Source organism: Fusarium tjaetaba (genome assembly GCF_013396195.1).
Source record: "Fusarium tjaetaba strain NRRL 66243 chromosome Unknown NRRL66243_c0000113, whole genome shotgun sequence".
Lineage (NCBI taxonomy): Eukaryota > Fungi > Ascomycota > Sordariomycetes > Hypocreales > Nectriaceae > Fusarium > Fusarium tjaetaba.
The window spans coordinates 170,701-194,644 of record NW_023501309.1 but is presented as its reverse complement, the minus strand read 5'-3'; the positions used below and the strand labels follow the sequence as shown (position 1 = coordinate 194,644).

At 48.3% G+C, this 23,944-nt stretch overlaps 7 protein-coding genes across 7 annotated transcripts; 2 read left to right on the top strand and 5 right to left on the bottom strand.

Annotated features, from left to right (window-relative positions):
* Positions 1-17: 17 nt before the first annotated feature.
* FTJAE_5928 (mannan endo-1 6-alpha-mannosidase) lies at positions 18-1,508 on the bottom strand (the record flags this gene model as incomplete). Its single annotated transcript, XM_037352487.1, has 3 exons — positions 18-1,204; positions 1,259-1,363; positions 1,421-1,508. 3 exons carry the CDS (start codon positions 1,506-1,508, stop codon positions 18-20), a joined length of 1,380 nt encoding a protein of 459 aa, XP_037206982.1.
* Positions 1,509-4,744: 3,236 nt separating this feature from the next.
* Positions 4,745-6,208, bottom strand: FTJAE_5927 (neutral amino acid permease; the record flags this gene model as incomplete). The annotated part of the gene is made up of 1 exon (XM_037352486.1): positions 4,745-6,208. One exon carries the CDS (start codon positions 6,206-6,208, stop codon positions 4,745-4,747), a length of 1,464 nt encoding a protein of 487 aa, XP_037206981.1.
* Positions 6,209-7,873: 1,665 nt separating this feature from the next.
* Positions 7,874-9,547, bottom strand: FTJAE_5926 (feruloyl esterase; the record flags this gene model as incomplete). The annotated part of the gene is made up of 1 exon (XM_037352485.1): positions 7,874-9,547. One exon carries the CDS (start codon positions 9,545-9,547, stop codon positions 7,874-7,876), a length of 1,674 nt encoding a protein of 557 aa, XP_037206980.1.
* A 1,046-nt stretch (positions 9,548-10,593) lies between these two features.
* Positions 10,594-11,213, bottom strand: FTJAE_5925 (uncharacterized protein; the record flags this gene model as incomplete). The annotated part of the gene is made up of 2 exons (XM_037352484.1): positions 10,594-10,656; positions 10,740-11,213. 2 exons carry the CDS (start codon positions 11,211-11,213, stop codon positions 10,594-10,596), a joined length of 537 nt encoding a protein of 178 aa, XP_037206979.1.
* Positions 11,214-16,559: 5,346 nt separating this feature from the next.
* Positions 16,560-18,048, bottom strand: FTJAE_5924 (feruloyl esterase; the record flags this gene model as incomplete). Its single annotated transcript, XM_037352483.1, has 2 exons — positions 16,560-16,796; positions 17,194-18,048. The coding sequence occupies 2 exons, from the start codon at positions 18,046-18,048 to the stop codon at positions 16,560-16,562; spliced, it is 1,092 nt and encodes a 363-aa protein (XP_037206978.1).
* A 1,214-nt stretch (positions 18,049-19,262) lies between these two features.
* FTJAE_5923 (uncharacterized protein) lies at positions 19,263-20,382 on the top strand (the record flags this gene model as incomplete). The annotated part of the gene is made up of 2 exons (XM_037352482.1): positions 19,263-19,523; positions 19,609-20,382. 2 exons carry the CDS (start codon positions 19,263-19,265, stop codon positions 20,380-20,382), a joined length of 1,035 nt encoding a protein of 344 aa, XP_037206977.1.
* Positions 20,383-22,476: 2,094 nt separating this feature from the next.
* FTJAE_5922 (integral membrane protein PTH11) lies at positions 22,477-23,801 on the top strand (the record flags this gene model as incomplete). The annotated part of the gene is made up of 5 exons (XM_037352481.1): positions 22,477-22,760; positions 22,801-22,900; positions 22,949-23,087; positions 23,142-23,350; positions 23,406-23,801. The coding sequence occupies 5 exons, from the start codon at positions 22,477-22,479 to the stop codon at positions 23,799-23,801; spliced, it is 1,128 nt and encodes a 375-aa protein (XP_037206976.1).
* Between the last annotated feature and the right edge of the window lie 143 nt (positions 23,802-23,944).

The window sequence follows — 23,944 nt, the reverse complement described above, 5'->3', positions numbered from 1 at the left end:
GATTTGATAGAAAACACTTAGATAGTAGCAAAAACAGAACCCCCAATAACGCAAGCTAAAATCATACATGTTATAGCGCCCGCCCCTACCTTGTCCACCATTGTGATCTTTGCATATTTCGGTTTCGACACGTCGACATCCATGTTTGTCTGGCCGCCACCTGGGTTTCCCTTTGACGTTCCTCCAGTCTTTGTAGTCACTGGTGCTTTCGCCGCCGGGGCGAGGGTGTACATGATGGATTGCAGTGAACTCATCTGCGGTCCAACCCCAACGATCCCATCGAACCCGTTGGTCAACCATGTGAAGCCGCAAGCCGTGCCAGCCATGCCTGCGAATCCTGAAGATGGTGATCCAGTACATGAAGCGGCGGCCTTCTTTGCCGTCGATAGCAGTGTCGCTGTGATGTATTCGGAGGTATGGGGAGCTACCAGTGCGGTAGCTGCCATCCAGCGGGCGAGGTAGCCTTTGAAGGTCTGTTGGTCGAGGTTACAAAGCTTGTGTTCCTCGCAGAATTGCTCATAGATAACACCATTCTTCACAAACACGGTCTTTATGTCCTCCAGCAGACCGTCTACTCGGGTTTTCCACGAAGCTTTTCCGGTCATGTTGTACATGGCAGCTGCTCCATAAAGGTAAACACCGCTATTGTAGGTCCATTGGTTAGTATCCATTGAACTGGGGCATTTTCCTACGAAGTGGACACCATCTCGGACCTGGTAATCACTGCTGATGAGTCCGATTTTCGTTTCCCAGTCCCAGACCTTCTCAGCCCAGTCTCCGTAAGTGGTGTTGCCAGTGTAGCGAGCGAGACGCGCAGCTATGTTGAAGAAGCAACCGTTCGAGATGGAATTTTTGTAATCGTATCCGGCGTTCCACGTGAAAATTTGCCATCTCATTCCGCCGCCGCAGTGTTGTGTATCCCAACGGCTAACATATTCGTTGAAAACAGCCTGGACTAGTGCTAGCCATTGCGGTTGGTCTGCTGGCGGGTCGGGATATTTATGTTCAGCTGCCGACATAGCAGCGACTGCCCAAAATCCTTGATCATCGTTGCCTTCTGTCATAGTCTGGTTGTCGGGCATATAGTCGTCATTTGTTCCGACCTGATGCAGCATAGCCTGTGTAGTAATCTTGTTGTAGCTCTCATCGCCAGTAAGCCACCAGTAGTCGATTAATGTACCAAACATACCCCCTGCCGTCCACCCTGTTTCGAATCAGATGCCGAAGTCATCACGTATTGCTCACCATCATCACTTACAATAATAAGGATCTGGTAGATTGCCTGGTGTATCACCGGTATTGTTACCAGTGTAGTATTTTACCAAGCCATACGCAACAGTACTGGCAGCTTGTTTGATGGATTCTGGACATGGTAAGTTACCCAGTATAGTAGCGAAGAAGTAAAGACCAATTGACTTACTGTCGTCGTCCCACGATACATCAATGCCGTGAACAACAGCTGCCAAGGCCGTAGTGGCAGCGACCGTTTTAGCCAATGACGCTCTCATCTCGCCCAATGATCGACCAGCGGGGAATAAACTTTAATGCTAGCGCAGAGGGAGAGACTCAACTCCCAGCTTATCTCTTTCATCAACAGAGCAGGATCGAACAGCCAAGTCTGCTATCAAGTCCAGAAATGCTCATGAGTTTTATAAAACGTACACGCAACGATTTGAGGGAGAAACCACTATTCGTATCAATTGAGACACTCTCCTGAATTAAATGACGAAGCATCTGTCAAAAGGGGTTAAACGGCTAGCAAGGAGGCGCAGTCATGCCTTTTACTTTTAGTCCAGAAACGGGGCCGAAAAATTGCTTCAGGAAATTCAGGTCAAAGGAGGCGAAGCAATAAACACGAGGAAGCGAGAGCACAGATTACGCAATCCCTGCGCTATGGATTCGCTTACGATGCCGGGGAAATAGGTAGCATGGATCTACCAAGTCTAGACTCGACCCTCATTTCCAGTTTATAAGGTTCCGTCTTTTCCTCGAACAAGAAATTCCTGGGCGAGTCATTCACAAACTTGCGTCTCTTGAGACACTGTCTAGACTGTTTGAGAAGGTCGTGGGACTTATCAATCTCTTCCCAGAATCTCCATGCAGCAAATCAGATCCACCGATCTGGTATTTAAGCAATACCTAAATACCAGACAACAACCTGAGATTAAAGTTCGTCTAATTAATGTCTCAACTTTTGGTGTTTAATTTTAGATACGGTGCTGTTTTATCGTAGAAAATGAGGCCTAGCTCCTTGTTGTCGTATAGAATCACGGAAATACGCGCGTCTAAATTACGCGTGGCCCGCACCCGGAAAGTACCATTATCAGATGTTTCGCGATAGCCATTGTTGACATACCCTATAGAAGACAATTTTCTATTTTTATAAATTTCCTCGCGGTAATGGATATCTTATGATTTGAGCAGCCATTTATATGTCCTGTTACGCGCTTCTTATCCCCGTTTTCGCCATCTGAGGATGGAGAGCATACAGACTTTTACCATCGGCATATTCATTCCGTTTGAGCTCTCACACGCGTTGCTCCAAGCTCTTTGCTAACTCGCAATGAATCCCCGCTGCAACCTCAACTCGGCTACAGCAGCACTTCCCGAGAACCTTGTTCCAAGCAAAGGATCATTTGATTAAGCCAGCCGAGATTCGCCAATGCAACGCCCTCAAGATCTCGCCTTGATCCCTGTGGCCAATCTCAAAAAGGCACGGCAGCCAGAGCAAGTCGTTGACTCTTCCAAGCTGCTGTTGAGCACTATGAAAACATGCTTTCACCCCGCATGCCTCACGCCAAAGTTACTTGATGACGATAAGTATGGAGTAGAGCCAGGCCAGGTTGTCGGATAAAATTGCCGATAGATCCGATGTCTACGTAATGACAGCCGGCTTATGTCCGGATAATCGGTATTATGGCAATCTCGACGGCCGATCCCGAAAGTCTATCACTAAGTCACAGGAATGCGCTTCAGCACTTTCGTAGTATCTATGACAACGATTGCGCGTTTGCAAGTATTTCCTCCAGGCAGCGTTCTGTTCATTCTCGGACGTAGCTGCTAGTGAGAGAATGCGATCCCTCAAGTTATGACCTCTGGGTCAATGAAGAAACCAGTCGATATCTGTGATGCATGGCCACCAGAAGGTCACTGTTCTGCTTCTTGACGACCCTTTCTCCACTGCCAGATGGCCTTGAACCAAAGCCAAGTCTCGATAGTACCAAAGATGCTTAGGACTACCATCAAGACTATCCTGGTTTGTTTGCTAAGGCCTAGAGAGTTGAGGCTGAAAGCTGGGTAGGAGGGATTGGGTCCTGGAGTCTCATTTCGCTGAGCCTTTCTTTTGCTGTAATCTTGTGTCATCCATCTTGGATTGAGTGGTGAATTTGAGGAAACATTGTTGAGTTGGATGGCCGAAAGTCTTTGAAGTGAGCGCAAGGTGGATATATGTGGTCGAAAGGGAGCAATTTTTACCATGATGTATGCCAACGGTTGGGTCGTCTGGCTCTGGTAAAAGACCCGAAATGGGAATAAAATTTGGAGAGATGGAGTTTTCCTCAGTGTTGGTATTGACAGATTAATAATTTGATATCGGAGACCAGGCACTGTTCTGTTCTTAAATAGACACGATGGTCAAGTCAGCCTTCGTATCCTGTATCGCTCGTATCGCGTATTTAACCTCACCTTGACGGAGGAGGATGCCATCGTCAAAATGACTTGTCAAAGAGCGACTTAGGCCATTTTTAATATAAATTGATCTCGGAGGCTGGATGAAATAACTAGATCTCATTGGAACTAGGTTTCATCCCTTCCGGTTGCCATGCTATACGAATCTTCATCTGGACGTTTGCAGGACCAATCGTACAAACACCACTAAGCAAAGAAGTATAGATGACGGCGGCCTATAAGGTTAAGCTTTAGGCTGCAAACACAGATAATGAATGACAACACGATATTTTTTTTTCCCGATATAAGCTTTTACCCAGAAGCTTTCACGATAACCAATAAATCTTATTGCAAGCCCTAGAGGCTGCAAACACAGATAATGAATGACAACACGATATTTTTTTTTCCCGATATAAGCTTTTACCCAGAAGCTTTCACGATAACCAATAAATCTTATTGCAAGCCCTAGGGCATTGCAAAGGGAAGAGACTAAGAGGGTATAAGAAGGGATATAACCTCGAGTTTGCATCTCTGCACACACCACCAACTAAGCAAAGAAGACAAAGTCTTCAAGGCCAGGGGACTGTCCGTAGCATTCAACGTAGTAGCTAGCTTCAGCCCTATGACAGTGACTCAGATCTGCGGCGCCGGAGTCTGGTCTGGCCACTCCAGATCTCGAGATGCCGCCTCGCCACCCTCGTCCTTCATTGGTCGGCCCGAAGCATCGCGAGATCCTCCCAGCTCCACTTTGCTGATCAAGTTTTATCACGTTGTCTAGCTCGTCTTCTCGTTCATACCATGGCAATCAATTGTGGCAAGACTTGCAATGCCTGTCGCTGCCCCCGCCAACTCTGTTCACCCTGCCGAGTCATAATAACTTGTATCGATTCCTGGAATAGAGAGATCTCGCGGACTCCTCACCGGGTACAAGACAAGTGCCTGTCAGACCCGCATTCAATATTACCAATTGATCAGTCAATCTTTAATTAGAAGAAGTAGTAAAAATAATCATAAATCGTTCAATCGCTATATACATGCTGCATAATATCTATACCTATAAAGTTCTTGACTTTGGTATCTAAATGGAGTTGTCACCGCATGAGAAGACGCCACGAATAGAGCTCTTGTCGTTCTCAAAGATATTCAATAATTCGGTGATAGAAGACCACAAGCCTCCACCGTTCATGAACAACGATTGAACGATAAGCATGCCGTTAATGATGCAAAGGGCAATCTTCTTCCAGTTCTTGGTATACTGGCCCTTATTGATGTGGAACCAGAAGATGGCACTGAGACCAAAGGTGAACCAGGCGATCGTGGTGGCGGAGGAGATGGAGAGGATGGAGTCGAAAATGGGGATGGCGTTGGAAATGACAAAGACAATGATCCAGTAGAGGGTCACGCAGGCAACCCAGATGCCCCATGACTTGAAGCTTCGGTCTGTGACTTGGTGGGTAGCCTTGATTGATCGCATGGCGACAACATACATGTACTTGATGCCAGTATGACCGAAAGCCATGGCTGTCGCGAACACACAAGGAAGCACGAGTCCGTAGGCGACCTTGGCGGCGATTCGAGGCGCGGATCCAAGAGCTGGGGAGGTCGTGTAATCGCCAGCCAGACAATAGATGGCTACGGCGACGATTGTGTAAAGGGTGATGGAGAAGACCTCAAGGCAGGCCAAGGCCATGGGGAAATCACGGCTAGGGTTCTTCATCTCGGCCATGTATGAGACGAAGCTGATGTTTCCGGCATAGGCATAGCAGATCTTGAGACAAGCGTTGAGACCTTGTCGGAAAGTTGGGTTGCCGATAACCTGGATTTCGCGATCCCATCCTGGAGGGGCCTGCGACGGAGTATCGAGACCCAAGCTGATCATGACGGTAAGAGCGGCGGCTAGGATACTGAGTGTAGAGGGGATACCAGATTGCGAGACGAATTTGACGGTTCTCGGAAGGCAGAGTACCCAACATGCCACTACGGCGATGATGACGAAGCTGACGGTACAGAAGGCATGGTTGCTCAGGGTGTTGAAAGCAACTGATAATGTTACACTGGCAGATGCACAGGTCATCATAACCTTGATCATCAAACCAATACCCGCAATGATCTCAAGCGGTCGGCCACCGATGATACCGCACATGTCAACAACGTTGACGACGTGGGGATACTTTCTGTAGAACTGTAGGAGTTCATAGGCAGTGTAGGCAGAGAGAGAACCGAGGCCAATGATCGCAATGACGCCCGGCACGACTCCGAGAACTTTAAGGCATCCAGGCAGACTCAATACACCAAGTCCGACTTGGTTTGTGACGAGGACGAAGACTGTGTCCCATTTGCCGAGTGTTCTGTAGTTCTTGCCACCTTGGTTGAAGATGTTTTGCACGGGCTCGTCGGATTGCTCCTTGGAGTCCATGATGTCGCCGCCATCGTTGATAGTGTTGATCTCATCGCCGTCGATGCCGCGAATGGATGCAGGGCGGTGATGCTCGGGCTGAGCCATCTCAGGCTGAGTCTTTGTCGTCTTGTCGTCAGCGCCCATATTCAATAAAACACAGTGATAGTAGTCAGTAATAAAACCTCAATGTGAGGCAAGAAGATGTATAATGGCGGGTTATGATCAGCGACAGTTTGACGAGATGAAGACCAACCTCAACTCAACGTCGGGCGACACGAAATCTTATATACATCCGCCAAGCCCAAAGTCTCCAGATGTTTATCTTCCGTGGAGACCTTGTAAAAAAAACGCTCGTCTCGTTATCTCGCACGGAAGAAAAAAAGACTCCCCCATGGGGACGTGAGTCTCTCACGTAAAAGTTAGCAAATCTTCAAAAACCATCAGGTCATTGGAATGTCCCTTGGCTGAGCGAAAAGAAACGGGGCCGTGGATTCAAAAAAAATAAAATGGAGTTGGTGTTACGTTATGTGTCAGCGATCTTTGCTGAATGAGAATTGGTTGGTCAAACGAGATGAACAAGAGAACTCCAGCAGGAGGTGGAACTGAGATAAGAATGACATGGTTGGTTTGACGGTGTCTTCCGTCTATTGTCTTAAGTGCCCAGTAAATATGCTCTGCTGAACAGTGGTCGTCGTTGAAATGAGGCTCTCGAGTGCTGCCTCAAGGTGAAAGATTCGGTCTAGCACACGGCTAAATCGGACGCCAAGTAACAAGCTTATTTCCGCCTCGTACGGTGTCGAAGGGACAGGAAAAACCTTGTAGGAAAATCTGCCGGCGGTATTCAACGTAAAAAAAGGTTCAGCATTTCCGTTACGCGAAAAATAGCTTGTTTTGACACATGCATTCGCCATTTAGTGGAGTCGCCCAGTCCTTTGCAGCAAGCCGTAGTATCCGACACCGGCGCAATACAGGTATTGCTATTGGAGAGAGATAAAAACAAACTGTCGGCGGTATTGTAAATTGTGTTGAGGCTGTCGCCATTGAGGCGTACGGGTCACGCATCGTAAGATTCTGGTCGGGCGGACTTGAGAAGTGCCGATGAGTTTATTCCCGTTTATCTTGATAAGAGGAGGATCCATGACGGGTACTGTACTGCTTGGTGGGAGGGGAACTGATCAGCATCCGACGTGTTCTAGAAAACAACGCGCCTCACTCTCCTGCATCCAAACCCTGACTCGCCCAGCTTCGCGCCCTCCAGAGTGACAGGGCGCATTGGTTGGAGTAAGATTCAGCATCTTGTGGGGGCAAAGAAAGGTTGGGGAAATGAGGGGAGAAACCCAATTTCTCACTGTTTTTGACTCAGATGCTCCGACTTTTCCTCTTGATTATCCAAGATCGTGGGGAACTCTTCTCTTGGCGGTATTAACCTTTCGTGTTGAATGACTAGCCGACATGCAACTGGTCAGCAACGCGTCTGGGGAAATGACTGATGTTGACAGCACATATCCTCCCCCGTGTTTTGGAGTCTTCCAAGGAAGTGGTTTCCTTGGGGTAATTTGTAACTAGTCGCTTTTCTTGACATCACTTTATCCTTGGCGGTCTTGCTCGGTACCGAATTATCCCGACCATTGAGGTACAGGGATCGATGGAGAGATTGTTGGACTTCTTACAGTTTCCGGGGTCTGGGAAGGCGGAGGGTGCAGTGTTATGTAAAAAGCTCATCTTATTTACGACGATCCTGCTATATGTATGCTATGAAATGAATGCTATATAATCGACGCCACCCGCACCATCTCCCTGACATTCCGTTCACTTGGGCAGCTCACACTTCCAACTATCGGGACTTTTGTAATCACCCTTCTGGTAGACGTTTCGGTAAGGATAGCGGCAGTGTCTTCGCTCAACCTCGACCTTTCCGGTGGTGGCACCATTAACGTACCGAACACCGGTGATGGTCTCGGGTGCTTTGCCTTCCTCAACCCACTTGACAAGAGCGAGAAGAACGTTGTTCTTCGCCTCCTTGCCACCCAAGTTGGCGCGGTTGTTTCCAATACGATTGGCTCCAATTCCACCTGAACAGTGACCGCAGCCGCTGACACGGAAGTATCGGTAGAACTCATCAAGCTCAGTGTTCTTCAAGCCCATAGTAGCCGAGACGTGGTTGTAGTACTCCATTGAGTTGTCAGAGCTAATCAGACCATCCTCGAGACCGTGCCAGTGAATGATCTTGGATCCACGCTTGCGGAACTTGGAAAGGTCTCCCTCCCATGTCTCGACGTTGAAGGGGTTGACCTCAGAAGCCTTCTGGTAATCATTGGGTCCAATGGTGTTGGGATCCCACTTGGTATCGTTCCAGATAACATACTGGAACCATTCAGTAGAGTAGGGGAAAGGGGTTTCGCCAATTGCAAAGCCGAAGCCCTGATCAGCTCCAGGAGGAATTCGAGGGTAGATGTATGTGCCGTTGTTGCCATACAGAGGACCAAAGACCTTGCGGACTGTCTCGATCTGGGGTCCAGTAAGGCAGTTACTGGTTTGGTCCTGAGAACAGACAAGAGCCTCAGGGCGGTACTGGCAAAGGTTGGGATCCTCGAGAATACCATCTGCAACGCCATCAAGTGGCTCGTCGCACTGAACCAAGACGTTCTTTTGAACCATGGCCCATTCCGCAGGGCTGAGATGGGTAGCCGCTCCAGGGGGACCAGTGATACCCCAGAAACTTCCAGAACGGGACTGCAGACCGTTGAAACGCATGGCGGGAGCACCAGCCACAATACCATCAAAGTCATCAGGGAAGCTCTGCGCCTCCTTCCATCCTTGTCGTCCACCAGTTGAGCATCCAAGATAGTAAGACTTAGTATGCTTCTTGCCGTAGAACTTCTTTGTAAGTTCCTTTCCGAGAACAGTTCCAGTGTGAACTGAACGGTAGACATAGTCCTCAACGACTCCCGAGTTCTTGTACATGGAGACAGCTGAAGTACCGTTATGACCGTTGTTAGCTCCAACCGTCGCAAAGCCAAAGCCAGCACCGTAGGCAACGTCGTCGTACTGAATACATCCAGCCATTCCACCATTTCCAGTGCTCAAGAATCGACCAGTCCAGTTGGAAGGAAGCCAAGCCTCGAGGGTAAGGTTTGACTTGGGACCAGTGGTGACAAACATAGCCACACGGCAGATCTCAACATCAGTGATAGTGCTCTTGGGCGTGCATGTTGGGTGGTTGTCAGGAAAAGTGATGTTTTTCCCAGCAGGCACGTGCTCAGTGAACCAGACCTTGGTGTTGGGCAGCTTCAGCGAGTTTTTGAAACCAGCGCATTTAGCCGCAAAGTCATCACCCTTGCCAGCAGCAGCACAAGCCCCCAACCCCGAAAAGAGCAAAAATGTAGGGCGCATGTTATCTTGCGGTAAACAAATATCAGTCGAGGTGTCGCTGAGAACCTGGGGAATAAAGCCAAGCAAGACAACAAGGCCGGCGGACAACATTGTTTTATATCCGTCTCCCGCATAAACGTTTACCAAAACCCATGCCCTAGTATTTTGCGGGGGATCCTTGTGATAATTTTGAGCAAATACGCGGATGATTCCTGAAGCAGCAAGACGCCGTTGATCCCTACCAGATCAGCAACCCTCGGCAATACTATGGGAGTGCTATCGCGGATTGAGGATGGTTTGGCAGGGCGGTAGTTGGGTTCGTGAGGGGAAGAGAAGGGGTCTTGAAACCTCGGCTGGCCTGGTTGGGAATTAGATCCGGGGTGCATGAACGGGGTTGATTCATTAGGGAGGAGTTTGCGAGTCAGTCGTTGTGATGATGGGCAGAGATATCGGTCCGGATAATCTACTTGAGATGGAGACTAGTGTTATTATGGGTTCGCTATTAGGGGCACTGCAGACTTCTTGGAATGAGGCCATTGTTAAATTAAATCTTGTGCCTTCATATGCAAAATCGTGGCACAATTAATACCCTCGGTGTTTGAAGTTTGACAGTCCAAATACCGACAAGACAGTGATGACTGTTGTCTTTAACTGCAACTGTTGAAATCCAGGCCTGGTTCGCGGTTTTTTCTAGCTCCGACCAGCACAACCCCTGCTTAGCCGATCGATAATTGTCGCCAGTAAGAACCATTGCACATCTGTTCAGGAACCGGATAACATCCCGAATCATTGCGCGTCAAATTGGTTCCTAATGCAACCTTCTCTTTATCAATGACGGCTTAGCTGCAAGCATACGGAAAACGGCACTTTGATCCCTGTAGATCTACTTCATTATCACTACTCCAAGAAAGAGGATGGATGCGTGGTTTTGCAGCTTCACGAGTTCTTCGCAAGTTGAGCCAAGAAGTGAAGTTGTAGAATTCATTGTAACATACAACCCCTGTGAACTTTATCGCCATTTCCGTACATTCGTATTCCCATTGACGATGGAGATACCCCAGATCCACAACTAGTTCGATCATCTGAACTTTCTAGCACTTTTTGACTTTTTTCATCGGAATTATCACGGCGGTGACATTCTACCAGGATGTATCAAATCACGCCATGTCCATCCATAGAGAGTTAATATCCATCCTGGCCATATCACCGTCGGCCTCGCCCTAGCAATTCCCGTTACAGTCGGGCAAAACCATCTATTTCCTGGTCAGCATCGCATCTCCGTTAACAAACCAGAATAACCTACTGCCCACATGTCAATAACAACATATTTACCCTTGCTTTCCGCGGGCGGCCTTTGTAATACCCCGACAGCCAGGACATAGTTCAACCACTCATAGTCCGGGTGCGCCGCCTGGAAGACGCCCCTCAGCAACGTCCTCCCATCAGGCTGCGTCGGGCCAGAAGTTTGGATGTAAATATCAGCTCCATCATGAGTTCTCAGGTTGTATCGGGTATCGGGGAAGAAGACGCCCTTGGTGTCGGTGAGACCCCAGTCGGCACCAAGGTTAGTGACCGTTCCCGAAAGCTTGGGTCCCTTGAAGGTTCCGCCAGTGATGGGAATCACAACGCGGCTACCTTGACCGTAGTCGCCAATCGGCCAACGTTCGCCGAGGGTTGCGTTGACAGTGTAGAGATACTCGTAGGATGGCGTTCCCATGAGTTGGGACGCTGCCAGGATGGCATTGGAGGCAATGATGAGGGGAGTCAAGAGTCTCATTGTGTCAATTGAATTGTCCTTGAAATATCTATCACAGCCGACTCATACTGGATGTTCTACTCTTTTATAAACTCTTTTTATCCTTCTTTTTCCCCAGATCGCCAAGTCGTTATGATGATTCACTGATCATGGAGAACGGTGGTCGGCTCGAGGTGAGGGGTCGGCACCCCGCATTGATCCATCGGCAATTGAGTGCGGCACGCGCCGTTTACTTAGTTAAGAATGTCTAGATCCTGTAATGAAAGAGCGTCAAGGATGGGAAGTTTCTTTAACCGCTCCGTGAGTCAAGCGCCATGCGGGGAAAGTCAATTAAGGTCAGGGCATCCGAATGTTAGATCGGACAAGCCATCCGACATCACTGTTATGGTCTAGGCCAGGGGAGGGAAGAAAATTCAGGACCTTGACCCTAAGTGATGAAAATATTAGGTAAATCTAGCCTAAGCTTAGGGTGCTCTTTGCTAAGTTTATTTTAGCACCCCATATCAAGGTTCGGTGTTTTCTTGCCACAAATATCACAGGGTCGCGAGCAGCTTCATCATGCATTTTGCGGATATGTACCCGAAGAGTTTTGGGCTGGCCGAAGGATTTACTGCACTAAGTGCAAGCAAAATTCTTCTCGCCTCGGTGTACCGCAGATTAATAGTGCTCCAAGGTCCTAAGACTTTCGCATAAGAAACCGTAATTCGGCTCATTACAGTTCCAGCCTCGAATCCGGTCGTATATACTCCTCTCGTAGTACAACAACATCGGTTCAGTGGGAAACCGCTTTTCACAGAGAACCCGGCGGCAAGCCCAGGGCCCACGGTCTGGTAATGCCTACCTTAGTACTTATCATCAATCTGTTGTTGCTGAGGATTGACGGCAGGAACCTCTCGGGTTTCGTAGTCTTCTGCGATATGCTCGTGCCCGTAGTGGCAAAGGAAGAGGCCAGCGCTGATAAAACTCTGTGGGCACTCCCTACATGAGCGCCAAAATATCACAGATTCATGAGCTTTTTCTCTTCGCAGCTTTTGTCAGGCAACACTATTCTCTCCCGACATCCCGCAGCCTGCCCAGCTTGCAGTGCAAGAATCATTCATTTTGCAACCTATGCGCACAACTCGTCTTCTCTTGTCACGAAGGCATCGCGGATGATGGCACTGTCGATGAGAGTGCCAAATCAGAGGTCGAGCTCTCTATTCTGATAATATAAATATAACAACCTACAACGATTATTAGATTATTATAGTACAAGTGGCTGATATAGAGTACAGTAGTTTAAACTCACTCCCATTTTCATCTTATACTCCTTTCGTCCCTCATAGCAGTCCAAGTCCTTAAAGTCATCTAGCTATTATTTAGAAAGGAAATATAACTTCGCCTAATACTCATCAGAGCGTCATACAATACAATCAAGAGTATACAAAAACTAGGTTCTCTCTGCCGGAATAAGCTCACAGCCACAAGTCTCAACTGCAAATAACACTTCTAGCCCACAAGTATACAAAGACAAGAATACCGATCATAATAATAAGACCTTGATAGCATAATAGAACCAGAGCGAGGAATATCAGTACTACATTCTAGTGAAACTTTACAAAGATGCAAAGCTGGATATAAGCTTGTGATCTCCAGAGGCTCTGGGACTGAAGTTCGGGCCTGGTCGGGTCCTTGACGTCTGCATTGGTAGAGATTGTCAAGGTCGGGAAGGAAACGTTACTTTCCGTGTTCAGGTCTGAAGCCTGGGGATTTGTGATACAGCTACTTGGGAAATAGCATTTTCGTACTCAAGCATCCTGAACAGCTGGCTAGCCTTCATCCTAAACTGTCCTGCTTGCAGCGCTGTGAAACGATGAAACGGAACGATCGTAACCGTAGACTGGCATGATTCTAAAGAATGCACAAAACTTGTCCGTCAACGAGCTGTTAACAAAGTCTGATGAGGAGAAATGGCCCCGCTCACAGGCTGCCGAATCCAAAGGAGTCCAAGGAGGCGGCCAAGAGTCGTGGTAGTTACAGTAAGTCCTGCTTTCGGGAGGGTCCAGGCCCTTTGTTCTGGATACTGCATCGTTTTTTGAGAGTGGTTTTCTCACGAACACGGAGACGTCCACTAGCAACAGGTGGTCGTATCACGGTACGATAACAAAGCTTACGAGCTTCATCGCTTATGGCAACAACGCCGAGAGTCACTACCAGGCATCCAACAGCCGTGGCAGACTTTGTCCTCCACAGACCCCCCTGTCTATACCTGACGCCTTTCTCAATCTGGCTGGTCATCATCGCCCCAGACGCTCCAGTCTACGTCCTCGCTTTCATGTAGGTTCACTACACGACAGTGTCTATTCTTGCATCCTTCCCGGAGCTTGGTCCTGTGAAGTGCGTTCTTCGTCCACGAGTACTCTGGCTTCCTGACCTCAAGTGCCCCAGCCAGTACACCGTATCCTTCTGGAGAAGGAGAATTCGCTCACAAACAGGCTATAGAAACACCGACACCAAAACGCCCTATCATAGCATTGTACGGTAACAATGCTTGCATGGACCGAGGCTTAATTTGGCTTCCTCAATTCCTTCGTCCGAGGGCCTAGGTGTGACTTCCTCAATTGTTTTGCCCGAGGGGTGGGGGTTGGGACAAAGAGCAGTAAGCCACTTGGCCTTTCCTGCGAGCTTCCTCGGAACCGATTCCATATAAGCAGCTATCTCAATTCTTCGTTTGTGGGCTAGAAGTGTTATTTGCAGTTGAGACATGATGCCAATCACGCTGCTCTCTCCATAGAACCAGCTGCATTTGGACAGGGAGGACTCTCATAACCACAAATCTCGAATGTGAGTTCTGCTAGCTTCTTCTTTTGGCAATTTTCGGGTTTGTAGATCACCCAGCGTGAGAACTGATGTTAATGACGCGCCATCCTTTGAGAAGCCTTTGCGATACTTTTCCACAACATGGAACGCGAAAAGGAATGTGATCCGCAGTGGTTGTCGCAAGTTGTCAGGTGAGAACCAAATGAGTCACTGTGTTTGATGGGCAGAATTTCGCTTTCGATAACGAAAACTCAACTCGCGGCGCTCGTTTTATGAGTATTACATCAGAGTCTGCACAGAGATTGAGTCACTTACTTCCTTCGAGGCGAGGCACCCACTTACCAGTTCCTCCCTTGTTGTTCTGTGTATCCATGCGCCAGTCGTTGGTAGTAAAGCAAAGCCGATGCGCACGTCATCAATCTCGGGCTTCCTACATCTCAGAACTAGCTTATTCGTGTGAATGAGTCCAGTCATTGCCTGAGTATGCATATGACGTCGAAAAGCTGACACGGCATCATCGCTTGACGTGAAACTACTTGTAGTGATGTAATTCCTGAATAGCCTTGTGTCGATTTTCAACTCATTGGACAATGGCCTTACCCATAGAGTCTCTTAAACTATGTAAGACTACTGTCGTCACAGCTGAACATCTCAAGCCTCATGGATTAATCTTGGTGGAGTCGATCACGCGAATGTGTTGTCGGATATCCCTATGGGGTTTCATTCTCCCTGCCGATCGTAGCTTTTACTTGTGGTCTGTCGGCGGGAATCGGGAAAACCTCGACTTCGAATTTATGTTTTCGCCGCGAACCTCTAACTTCCAATAATGCCAGACTTGTCAAAGTGCCGAACGAAAAGGTTGATGATAGATGAGCAAGAGTGGGAGTGGAAACTCTGAGAATACGGTCGCTCTAGCTGATCCCAAACAGAAACTTGCAAGGAAGGATGAAGGATGGGAAAGGTGACGAAAGATAGTGTTTTGTTAGTTATCGATAACGGGTCGCCTGTTGATTGTCTCCTTCGTGTCGGGGGAGGGAAATCTGTCTTGTCTCACGCATGCGTATCGGCAATGGGTATGGTATGTTGACATGGTCATCAAGTGTAGCTGAAAGCTAGCACGGGTGGAAGCGCCGTAGATTCGAGTCAGCCATCCGGTCTGCAGTCGTCGATGAAGATGATAAGTAAATAAAAGAAAGGTGCGATGAGAAGATGGGAAATCTCTGCGCAGGAGGTCGGGAGATGAGAGATGAATCAGGCTTAGGTTCGAGCATTATAACCTCATTGCTGGTCACAACCAGTAGCCATAAGGCGAACTAGGAGTCGAAATCCTGGGCTCAGCCCATTTTCCCTGCGACACATCGTATTCCTGGTGACGCCAGTAGTCTTGGAGGTATAGTCAATTGCCTGGGGCTCGATCCTCTTGCCCTGCGAGGCTGCGATGAATCGTATCACTGGCTAGGAGAGGAACTCATGCCGTTGATCCTAAAAGATAAAAAGACTTCAATAATTTAGTATAAGCTTAAGGCAAGTCTATAATACGTTATGAATACCTTTTTGTTAGTTTATTTTGACCCTGTAGTAGATTGCCGGGTGAGAGAATTGCCATCACGTTGATTCCTTGATCGTGGTCTGGCTGCCTCTCTCTCCTGCTGGTTCCGATCACTGTGTATCGATATGACTGGTGAATGCATGTTGAACAGAAAATCTTTTAAGATAGTATGGTTGACTAAAAGCTCCTTCTTCTGGGTCTTCAGCCTGCAGAACAACTTGCTTGATGTTGGAAGTAGTGCTTCCGACATAGCTATCAGGGCCCAGCAAGAATGCTTTTGCGGGATAGAGCTGCTTCATTCCCTATTTGACATTCTTATAGCGCCTCTTCTGCTTAGGGGCAGTCCTAAGAGGGCCGCTGCGTTTCCGAGAAGGGCGCTGTGAGGTTGCCGTGAGGCGAGCGACTAGAGAGGATACCGTGAAGCGAATGAGTAAAGAGGCTGCCGGATGGTTGTTGAAGCGATGATGGGAAGCATCCATAATATCTTCAGGGAACTGTCCCTTTCCCCATCTTGGTATTGTTCAAGTTCAGAAATCAGGTCGCCATCGGCTGAGAGGGACTGTAGAAGTCAGTATTGTAAACCTGTCCAGAGTGGAATTACCTCACTGTTATCGCCTGTCATCGCTGAAAAACAGCAACCTCCTCTCGGCGCGGCTGCTTGGGGGAAGTCTCAAGGAGAGACTCGTTTGCAGGATGCTTGCGGGCCATGGGATTCGTTTGGTAGGAATAGAGGGCTCGGTCTCCAGTCCCCCGCTCTCATTGACTCTGGTCGCGTCTGCAAGGCATTTGTGAGAAATGGGGAAGAAAAGCTGTTTCTCATGAAGACGCTTTGGATAAAGTGCTGGCTTCATGCCACGCCAGGCATCTGTAAAAGCGTAGGTTACCAAGTAAATCTCGATGTCGCCAAAGTTATCGTTCCGCTGATTCGGGTTATTTATGTGGCGAGTGGCGTGAAACAGAAGATCGTACAAACTCTCAAGGGTGCCAAGAGTCCAGTGCTTGGTATTTATATCGCCGAGTCAGATGTTGGCATATTCACCGAGGAGACGACAGGTATTGGCAGGGACCTTTGCAATCTTCTCGGAGAGTACCGTCTCCCAGTGATGGATGCGTATTCCAGTATCCAAGAAAACCGCTTTGGTGCTGCACTCGAAACTGGTATTGTTTGCTCTCTCGAGAATTTCAGATGAGGAAAGTAGAGGCATGAAGGGATGGTGAGGAGCTGCGCGCATGAGTAGTGATTCTTGCATTGTAAACTGAGAAAACTGTAAGATTTTCTAAACAAGAGATATATCACTAGTTCATAGCTGTAAAGAGAAAAGGCCTATGAATCTATACTATGGTGTTGGCGATGAAGCAATCGCGATGCTTAAATGTAGGTGGTTCACTGAGAATACAGTGGTTATCTAGATCAGCTGTCGTCTTGAGCTGCCCGTTCAGCCTCATTCCTTTCTCTCCACATAGCAGCCCTATCGGCTTGTCGCTCAGCACCTGCCCAAGTCCTCCCTTGTAGGTGTTTCAAACATAGCTGTTTCCCATCATCGGGGTAGTACAGCCAAGTAGCCCATTTCGTCCACTGCTTGTCGTCAGCAAAGGCTTTCACATGGCAGCAACTCCCGATGTTCGCCTAGCATAGGCTGAAAATACACTTACCAGGCCTTCCTTCATCTGAGCGCGCGCTCTTTGTCCAATCTTGTCCTCAATAAAGTCTCCTCGGAGCATAGCCAACCGTGAGGGAAACACTCTCTCAAGGTAATGTGCTGTTGATGCAAGATGAGGTTTGTCATGCCAAAAGTAAATCGGTGTCAAGGGTATCTTGACACCAGGATGTGTCGGATCTTCGTATTTTTGTGTGAGGGATGATGAGAGCTCTCGCAGGACGGGATGTTGTTCGGATGTGGCATGTGAGAGCATACGAATAGCAGTTAAGCATATATATTTGATGGGGGTTTCTGGACGTGAATCGTATGCTTTCATGATTTGTACAAGAGGCGCCACGGGGAAGTCTGCAACCAAAGCCCAGTCATGTTGCTGCACCCAGACAAAAGGAGTTTGAGTTAGTCTCAAAGCTGATCTGACTGCCAGACCAAACCCTAGTCGTCTTGAAGGCTCTATAAAGGTGACTTTCTTGTCGCTGGTTTGCGATATCATGTAGTCAACAGTGTTCTGGGGATTGGGACTACCATACTCGGCCGTAGCACGCCGTTGGGTGAACTCAGCACCGACATGGCGATATTTCGTGAGTATCAGTTCCTTGACATTCTTCTTATATTCGTCAAGATCTGCTGCCTGCTGAGGCGTGACTTGTCCTTTCTTCAATCGCGCTGTAGGTACTATCTGATCAAAAGTGTCGAAAACAACAATAACATTACATAATGTCAGAGCATGACAATGCTTTTCAAATGACTCGAGGACCGCTGAGACAAGCTCCGTTGAAGGTGCGGATGGAGTGGGGGAAGTTGTGATTATGACGGTGACCAATTTTGGCACGGTCGCATCTTGGGTCATTTCGCTGCGCTTGAATGGCGTGAGGTGTCGCTGTCAATTGGACTGGGCATCAGCAAGCATTTACTGTTGGGCTGTGTTTGAGATCTGAGTCAAGGTAATCGATAGCGGTGAGATTGGGCTTGGATGTGATGGGACGGGCCGCTTGGCTTCTGACGCAGAAAATTTTGCGTGTCGCACCATGACGCGATAAGTCTACGGCTAACGAAGAGCAAGTCATCACACTCCTACAACGATCGCAAACATAAACTGTCGCAATTGAGTGCGACATGATCTGAACCAACCTTCTCATAGCACTCAAAAAAAGGAGAATAACAGTTAATGCAAAGGTAGAGCACTGATCGTTGCTGTCTCGACGCGCGTCCAGATAACACTTGTGTAACATTGACGTGCAGAAGTGACTGCAACCTCAAATGGCATGCATCACCAGCCAAGAAACCCAAGACCAAAACTCAACGGCTGAGCAAGGCTCGTTTAACAAATAGCAAAACACTAAAGCAAGTCATTGAAGCGTTTCATCTCGAATTCCTTGCTTTAACGAAGTGATAGACGCCCGTCAATCTGGGAATACCCGGGTTTTCGAGACCCAGCCACGCCCGATGATCCCTGGAAGCCAAGGGATGCATCTAGCCGCTGTGTCAGTACGTGGATCAATTACGAGTACAGAAGAACACTCCGATGCAGGTGAGTTCAACGTGTACTCGAATGATAGATACGAAGCCATGCGCGTTGCTGCATATTTCTTCGTAAAAATAGAAAGGCACTGTCTTGACTGTGCTATGCAGTCTGGGGAGGAAAGAAACCCAAGGCGTTGAGTACAAGGGACAAAAAGGCTTAGGTGAGTTTGATACAGATTTAATGTGCCCTTTGCTGAGTTTATTTTGACATCCTATCTGTCTTCCAGGTCTGTCTGACGAGGGCAGTGGCTGGTGTTGTCTTTCAGTGGGTCGGACCCCTGGAGCTAAGAAAACTCCCCAACCTCAAGAAATTTACTCCTTGGCTGTACCAAAGCAACCCAAGCCGAACCACCAACCTCGCGATTTCCAGCCTTCGCCTTTCCAGACCTCACTAAAACATGAATCAGTTCCTGACATTGTCGGTGTAGATTCTCATTCCTTTCACTCTCTACCCGCTATTTTCATGTCTTGTTTGTAAGACATTCTCATTCCAATTTTTTTGTTCTTTGTCTTCTTTCACCGCATTTCACCCCCCGCATAATGGCTACCATGGCGGCTCCCCATCAGCCAAGATACAACCTGGAAGATCCGGGCTATCCAGTTGAGCCTCGCACTGCTCGCGACGCCCGAGAGGCAGCTCGTGCTGCGCGAAATGGCCAGAGCCCGAGATACAGACGCACTCAATCGCCCGAGCAACTCGATGACTTCCGCCCTCAGAGTGAAGAGTTCGACATGCGGTCGCCCACCTCTGACGTGGCACTCCAAGACGCTATGCTCGCACAAGCACAACAGCAGCAGCAGGTGAGTTTTTCACGCTAGAGAACACTGTTCTTCTGCAATATCTTTTCTCCGCGACAGAGCCTCGTAATTAACCTTTTCCTTTTAGCGTGTCGTTCCGGTTGGTCAGGTTTCCCGTAATGCTGGGCAGCGAAGACAACCGCCGCCTGGTCAAGGTCCAAACAACAACGCTCCCAGAGGTCCAGGTCCAGGTCCAGGTCCTCAGCAACCAATGCCTCCAACTTACCCTGGCGGAATGGACGGAGGTCCTCAGCAGCAGCAGCCCAATGGTCCTAGACAAGATGGTCGTTACAGACGACAATCGCGCCGCGCTTCGGAGTCTGAACCCCGACCTCATGGAGAGTCACCTCCCCGAAATGGACCAAACACCCAGCAGAGCCGTGTTTCTCAATCCATGGCCTCAGAACAGCATCAGCAGCGTCGCGCGCCTTCACCAGACCGTCTAGCAGTCCCTGGCAATGACATCAACCGTCTCAACAGTCCCTCCATTCAAAAGAGCGTTCTTCTTCCTCTTGAGCAGAAGATTCACGAGTATGATCATCTCATGGGTGAAGCTCAAGCCCAAATGAACCAACTCGACGATGAGATCCGCGCTCTTCAGGAACGACGTCGCCAAGCCGAAGACCGCTTCATTGAAGCCAAGTCCAAGCATGATGATTACTCACGTCAACATGATCAAGTAGGCAAAGCTCTGCGCGGGGAGCTCGTGCAGCAGGCCCCACCACCCGCAGTCCGTCAGCCCGTTCAGCGCATGGAGAGCGTCGACAGTTTCGAACATCGACCCGTCAGCGCGCAAAGCTCTTTTCATCAGAAGCCTAAGAAGGGGGGCTTGCGGATGAGCTTGTTCAATCGAAGCAATTGACTAGACAAGGGTTGCTTATGAAGTTATGCGTTAATGACTGGGATATTGCTGGATATGGGAAAATGACTTGATTTATTTAGTTTTTCGAAACTTCTTGGTCGTCCGCGAAAAAGGACTTTTAGCTTATTTGTTTAATATGCTTGGATGTACATAGATTGAGATTGAGGACGTAATTTCGCACATGAGCATTCGATACATCAAAAGATCTTGCTTTTTCCAACGACTTTGGGTTGGTTGTTTTTGAGTCTCAGTGATGACGTCAGTGAACCTTCAATCGTAGTAGGACGTATAACTGTTTTGTACACAGCAACACTGCTCCTATCTGGAATACCCACCGAAACGCCATCATTCATCCATAATCAGTGACAAGATTGCAGTCCAGCTACTTTTCACGCCCAGTTTTATTGTAAAGCCTGCAACTCCTGTTGCCCTCTGTTCACTTCTCAACGCTGACTTGTTCATCGCCTACATGCTCATAAAGCAATGTCTCAAACTCAAGTGCTTGCCCAGTCAAAGCATCAATCACCCTCTTGATTCCCTTGGGTCCCATCTCAAAGTAAAGGTCATGTAGCCGACGAAAACGCGATCTCGTCAAGCTCATCATATTGGGTCGCGGAAAGATCAACCTTTTCACACCTGATGTTCTTTGATATATGAATCTTCGAATGACGTCAATAAGCCTTTAACCCCGTGATTGTCTAGGTTGAAGTTCTTATGAGGGTTTAATTCCCCTCTAAACTCTATTTAGAGTAGTTTCGTTTCTGTTCCGGGCATGAGATGTAGATACACCGTCGAGGACTGATCTTGCAAGACATGGATGTCTTGGGAGACAGCCACCCTACACCAGTTTGGGCTTCCGACCAGGAGGAGTTCCGGTTCCACGTGTCAATAGCCTCCCGCCGTCTCAACACGACCAAACGTTGGCCCCATAAGGCTGTAATTTCCTGTGCTTAATGGAAATAATTACAATAAAGCAATGTGTCAAGGATTTCAAAGTTTCGCGATCTGCAATCTCAATCTTTTTTCAGCGTAGCCATTGCAGTCTGCCCTACGGATTCCAAATGGAAACGGTGACGAGCGCTAAAAAAGTCGGCGGGGCACTTGAGCGGAACGCGTCTCAATTGCGGTCGATCTACCGCATTGACTTGTTATCAAGAGCCTTTTCAATCAGACTCACTCAAGGCAGTCAACAAAAGAACCTTTGACGTGTCAGTTCACGACTCATGTATTCTAAGACATCAATAATTTACATCAAGATAACTTCTCCTGAAGAAATTGCGGTGCAGAACCCTCTCCTCTGATTCCGAACAATCCTAGTCAATTTCGGAATGTGGAGCATTTTGCTTGCCGGGGAGCTGCAATGAAGAATCCGGGGACTCGGTAGCCCCTGAAATGGGCGCGGGTCTCGTAAATCCGGAGATCATGAACAAAGAAAGGAGAGGCTTTTGAGTTTGGTAAACCCGGTTACATTGTCTCAACAAGGTAAGTCATTCATCAACCCTTTCTTTCTGACTCTGCAGATGCTGAGTCGATTCAATAGAGCTGACACTGATCGTCGCTGATTGGTCTTTTCGGGAAGCGGGATCCTCTTCCCGAGAGAACGGTTAAACATCGTCAACCGATAAACATTCCTCTTCTCAGCAAAAGAAACTTCAGACGTTATGTGAAACGCACGACTCGCTGCCACGTTTTGACACAAGATGATCATCCTACTTATCAAGTTTGACAAAGACTTTTAAAACGATCTTCAGTGAGGAAATGACTCGAGTCGGCAGCTGAGAGGCCCAATTCTACACCAAATCCTTGGCGAGTGTCGATCGTCTTCTAGCGTAGAATACTACTGCAAGCCTCATCCGCATCTAATTCCCATGACATCCCTCCTGGGCGCGGACTTGTGCCTGTGCTTCTTATCACCGGAACGATGCTGCAAGATAGAGTTGTGATTGGCGATGATTCCTCGGAGGGACGGACTTGACCCATGCAAGTGGCTTCGTGCTTTCCAGGCATTAGCTGGCATTAAAGGCTCACCCTCCCCTTGAGTCGTGACCCCTATGCAGGCGTTTGTTTTTCGTATCGCTTTTTGTTTCTGTAGCCATGGGCGGTGCTACCTCCTTCGCCGCCGAGGCATTTACACTGCTCTCTATCGGCATTTCGGTCATTGGGCTGCGAACGTTTGCGAGGATACGACAAGTTGGCGTGAGGAACTTTGAGGCCGACGATTACCTCATGCTGCTAGCGATTATTCCGTATACGATCGAGACGGCGCTTGCCTATACTGTTGGAGCAAAGTTTCATGGATTGACCAACAGTTCGATGACGGATGAGGAGCGCAAGGCTCTGTCTCCGAATACTGAAGAATACGGATGGAGGCAGGTCGCGTGTGACCCTGCAGCAGACAAGAGTAACTAATTTTGGCAGGGTTGGGGGATCTAAGATTCAGATCGCTGGTTGGATAACCTACGCCACGGTGTTGTGGGTTATCAAGAGTGCGCTATGCGCCTTTTACTTTCGACTCACGGTAAGTTGAACACGGCATCAAAACTGATGTCAGGGCTAAGTTCGCCAGGCTGGTCTCACCGGTTACAAAACTCGTATCTACATCGGCTTCGGCTTCATCGCCTCTACCTACGTCGCCATTGTCTGTTGCATTCTATTCAGCTGCCATCCATTCAACCGCTTTTGGCAGATTTATCCCGACCCAGGCAGTACGTAGAGACACAGCTGGAATAAGAGGCAGACAAGATACTAATTCTTTGTAGACTTCTGCCACCCTGCGCTGTCCAAGCTCTACATCTTCATCATCGTCAGCCTCAACATCCTGACTGACATTTACTTGCTCGCGATCCCCATTCCGATGCTTTGGGGCGCCCGAATTCCCAAAGTGAAGAAGTATGGGTTGCTTGTGCTCTTCTCTGGTGCGGTATTTGTGATGGTTGCGGGTTTACTACGATGTATCCTCATCCTCAAGGTATGCGACTTTCCAACACTACGGAGGTTATGATGAGGAGTACTGACATCCCCAGAACCCCAAGACGGGCCCTGAAGAGGGAGCTAGTTGGGCTGTGCGAGAGTCCTTCGTTGCCGTCGTGACAGCTAACCTTCCCAGTACATGGGGATGGATGCGCCAAAAGCTCAAACCCATCTTCGGCTCACTTCTCTCGTCTAACAACGTCAGCTCAAAGTACAAAGGCGGTCCCGAACCTGGAAGTATCATGCTCGCCGACGGAAATGGATCAAACTGGAAGAGGAGTAATGGAAGGTCTATCAGATCAACGACGGGGCTTGGAAGCGTGAATGATAGGAATGTCTACATTCACGGAGGAGGCGGTGAGGCTAGTTCAGACGAAATTATTCCATCGATGCCTGGAATCACAAAGGAAGTTGAGTTTACGGTTGAGGAGTCGGATGCAAGAAAATGATGATCGATGCGATGGTGTTTGGTTCAGATATGTTATATACCCAGTCATGAGATGACTTAATATGCAATAGATAAGACTTGCGTTCCATGACAGTTAAGACTTGTGACCCCGAGAGCTTGAATCAGCAGAGAAAACTTCATTTC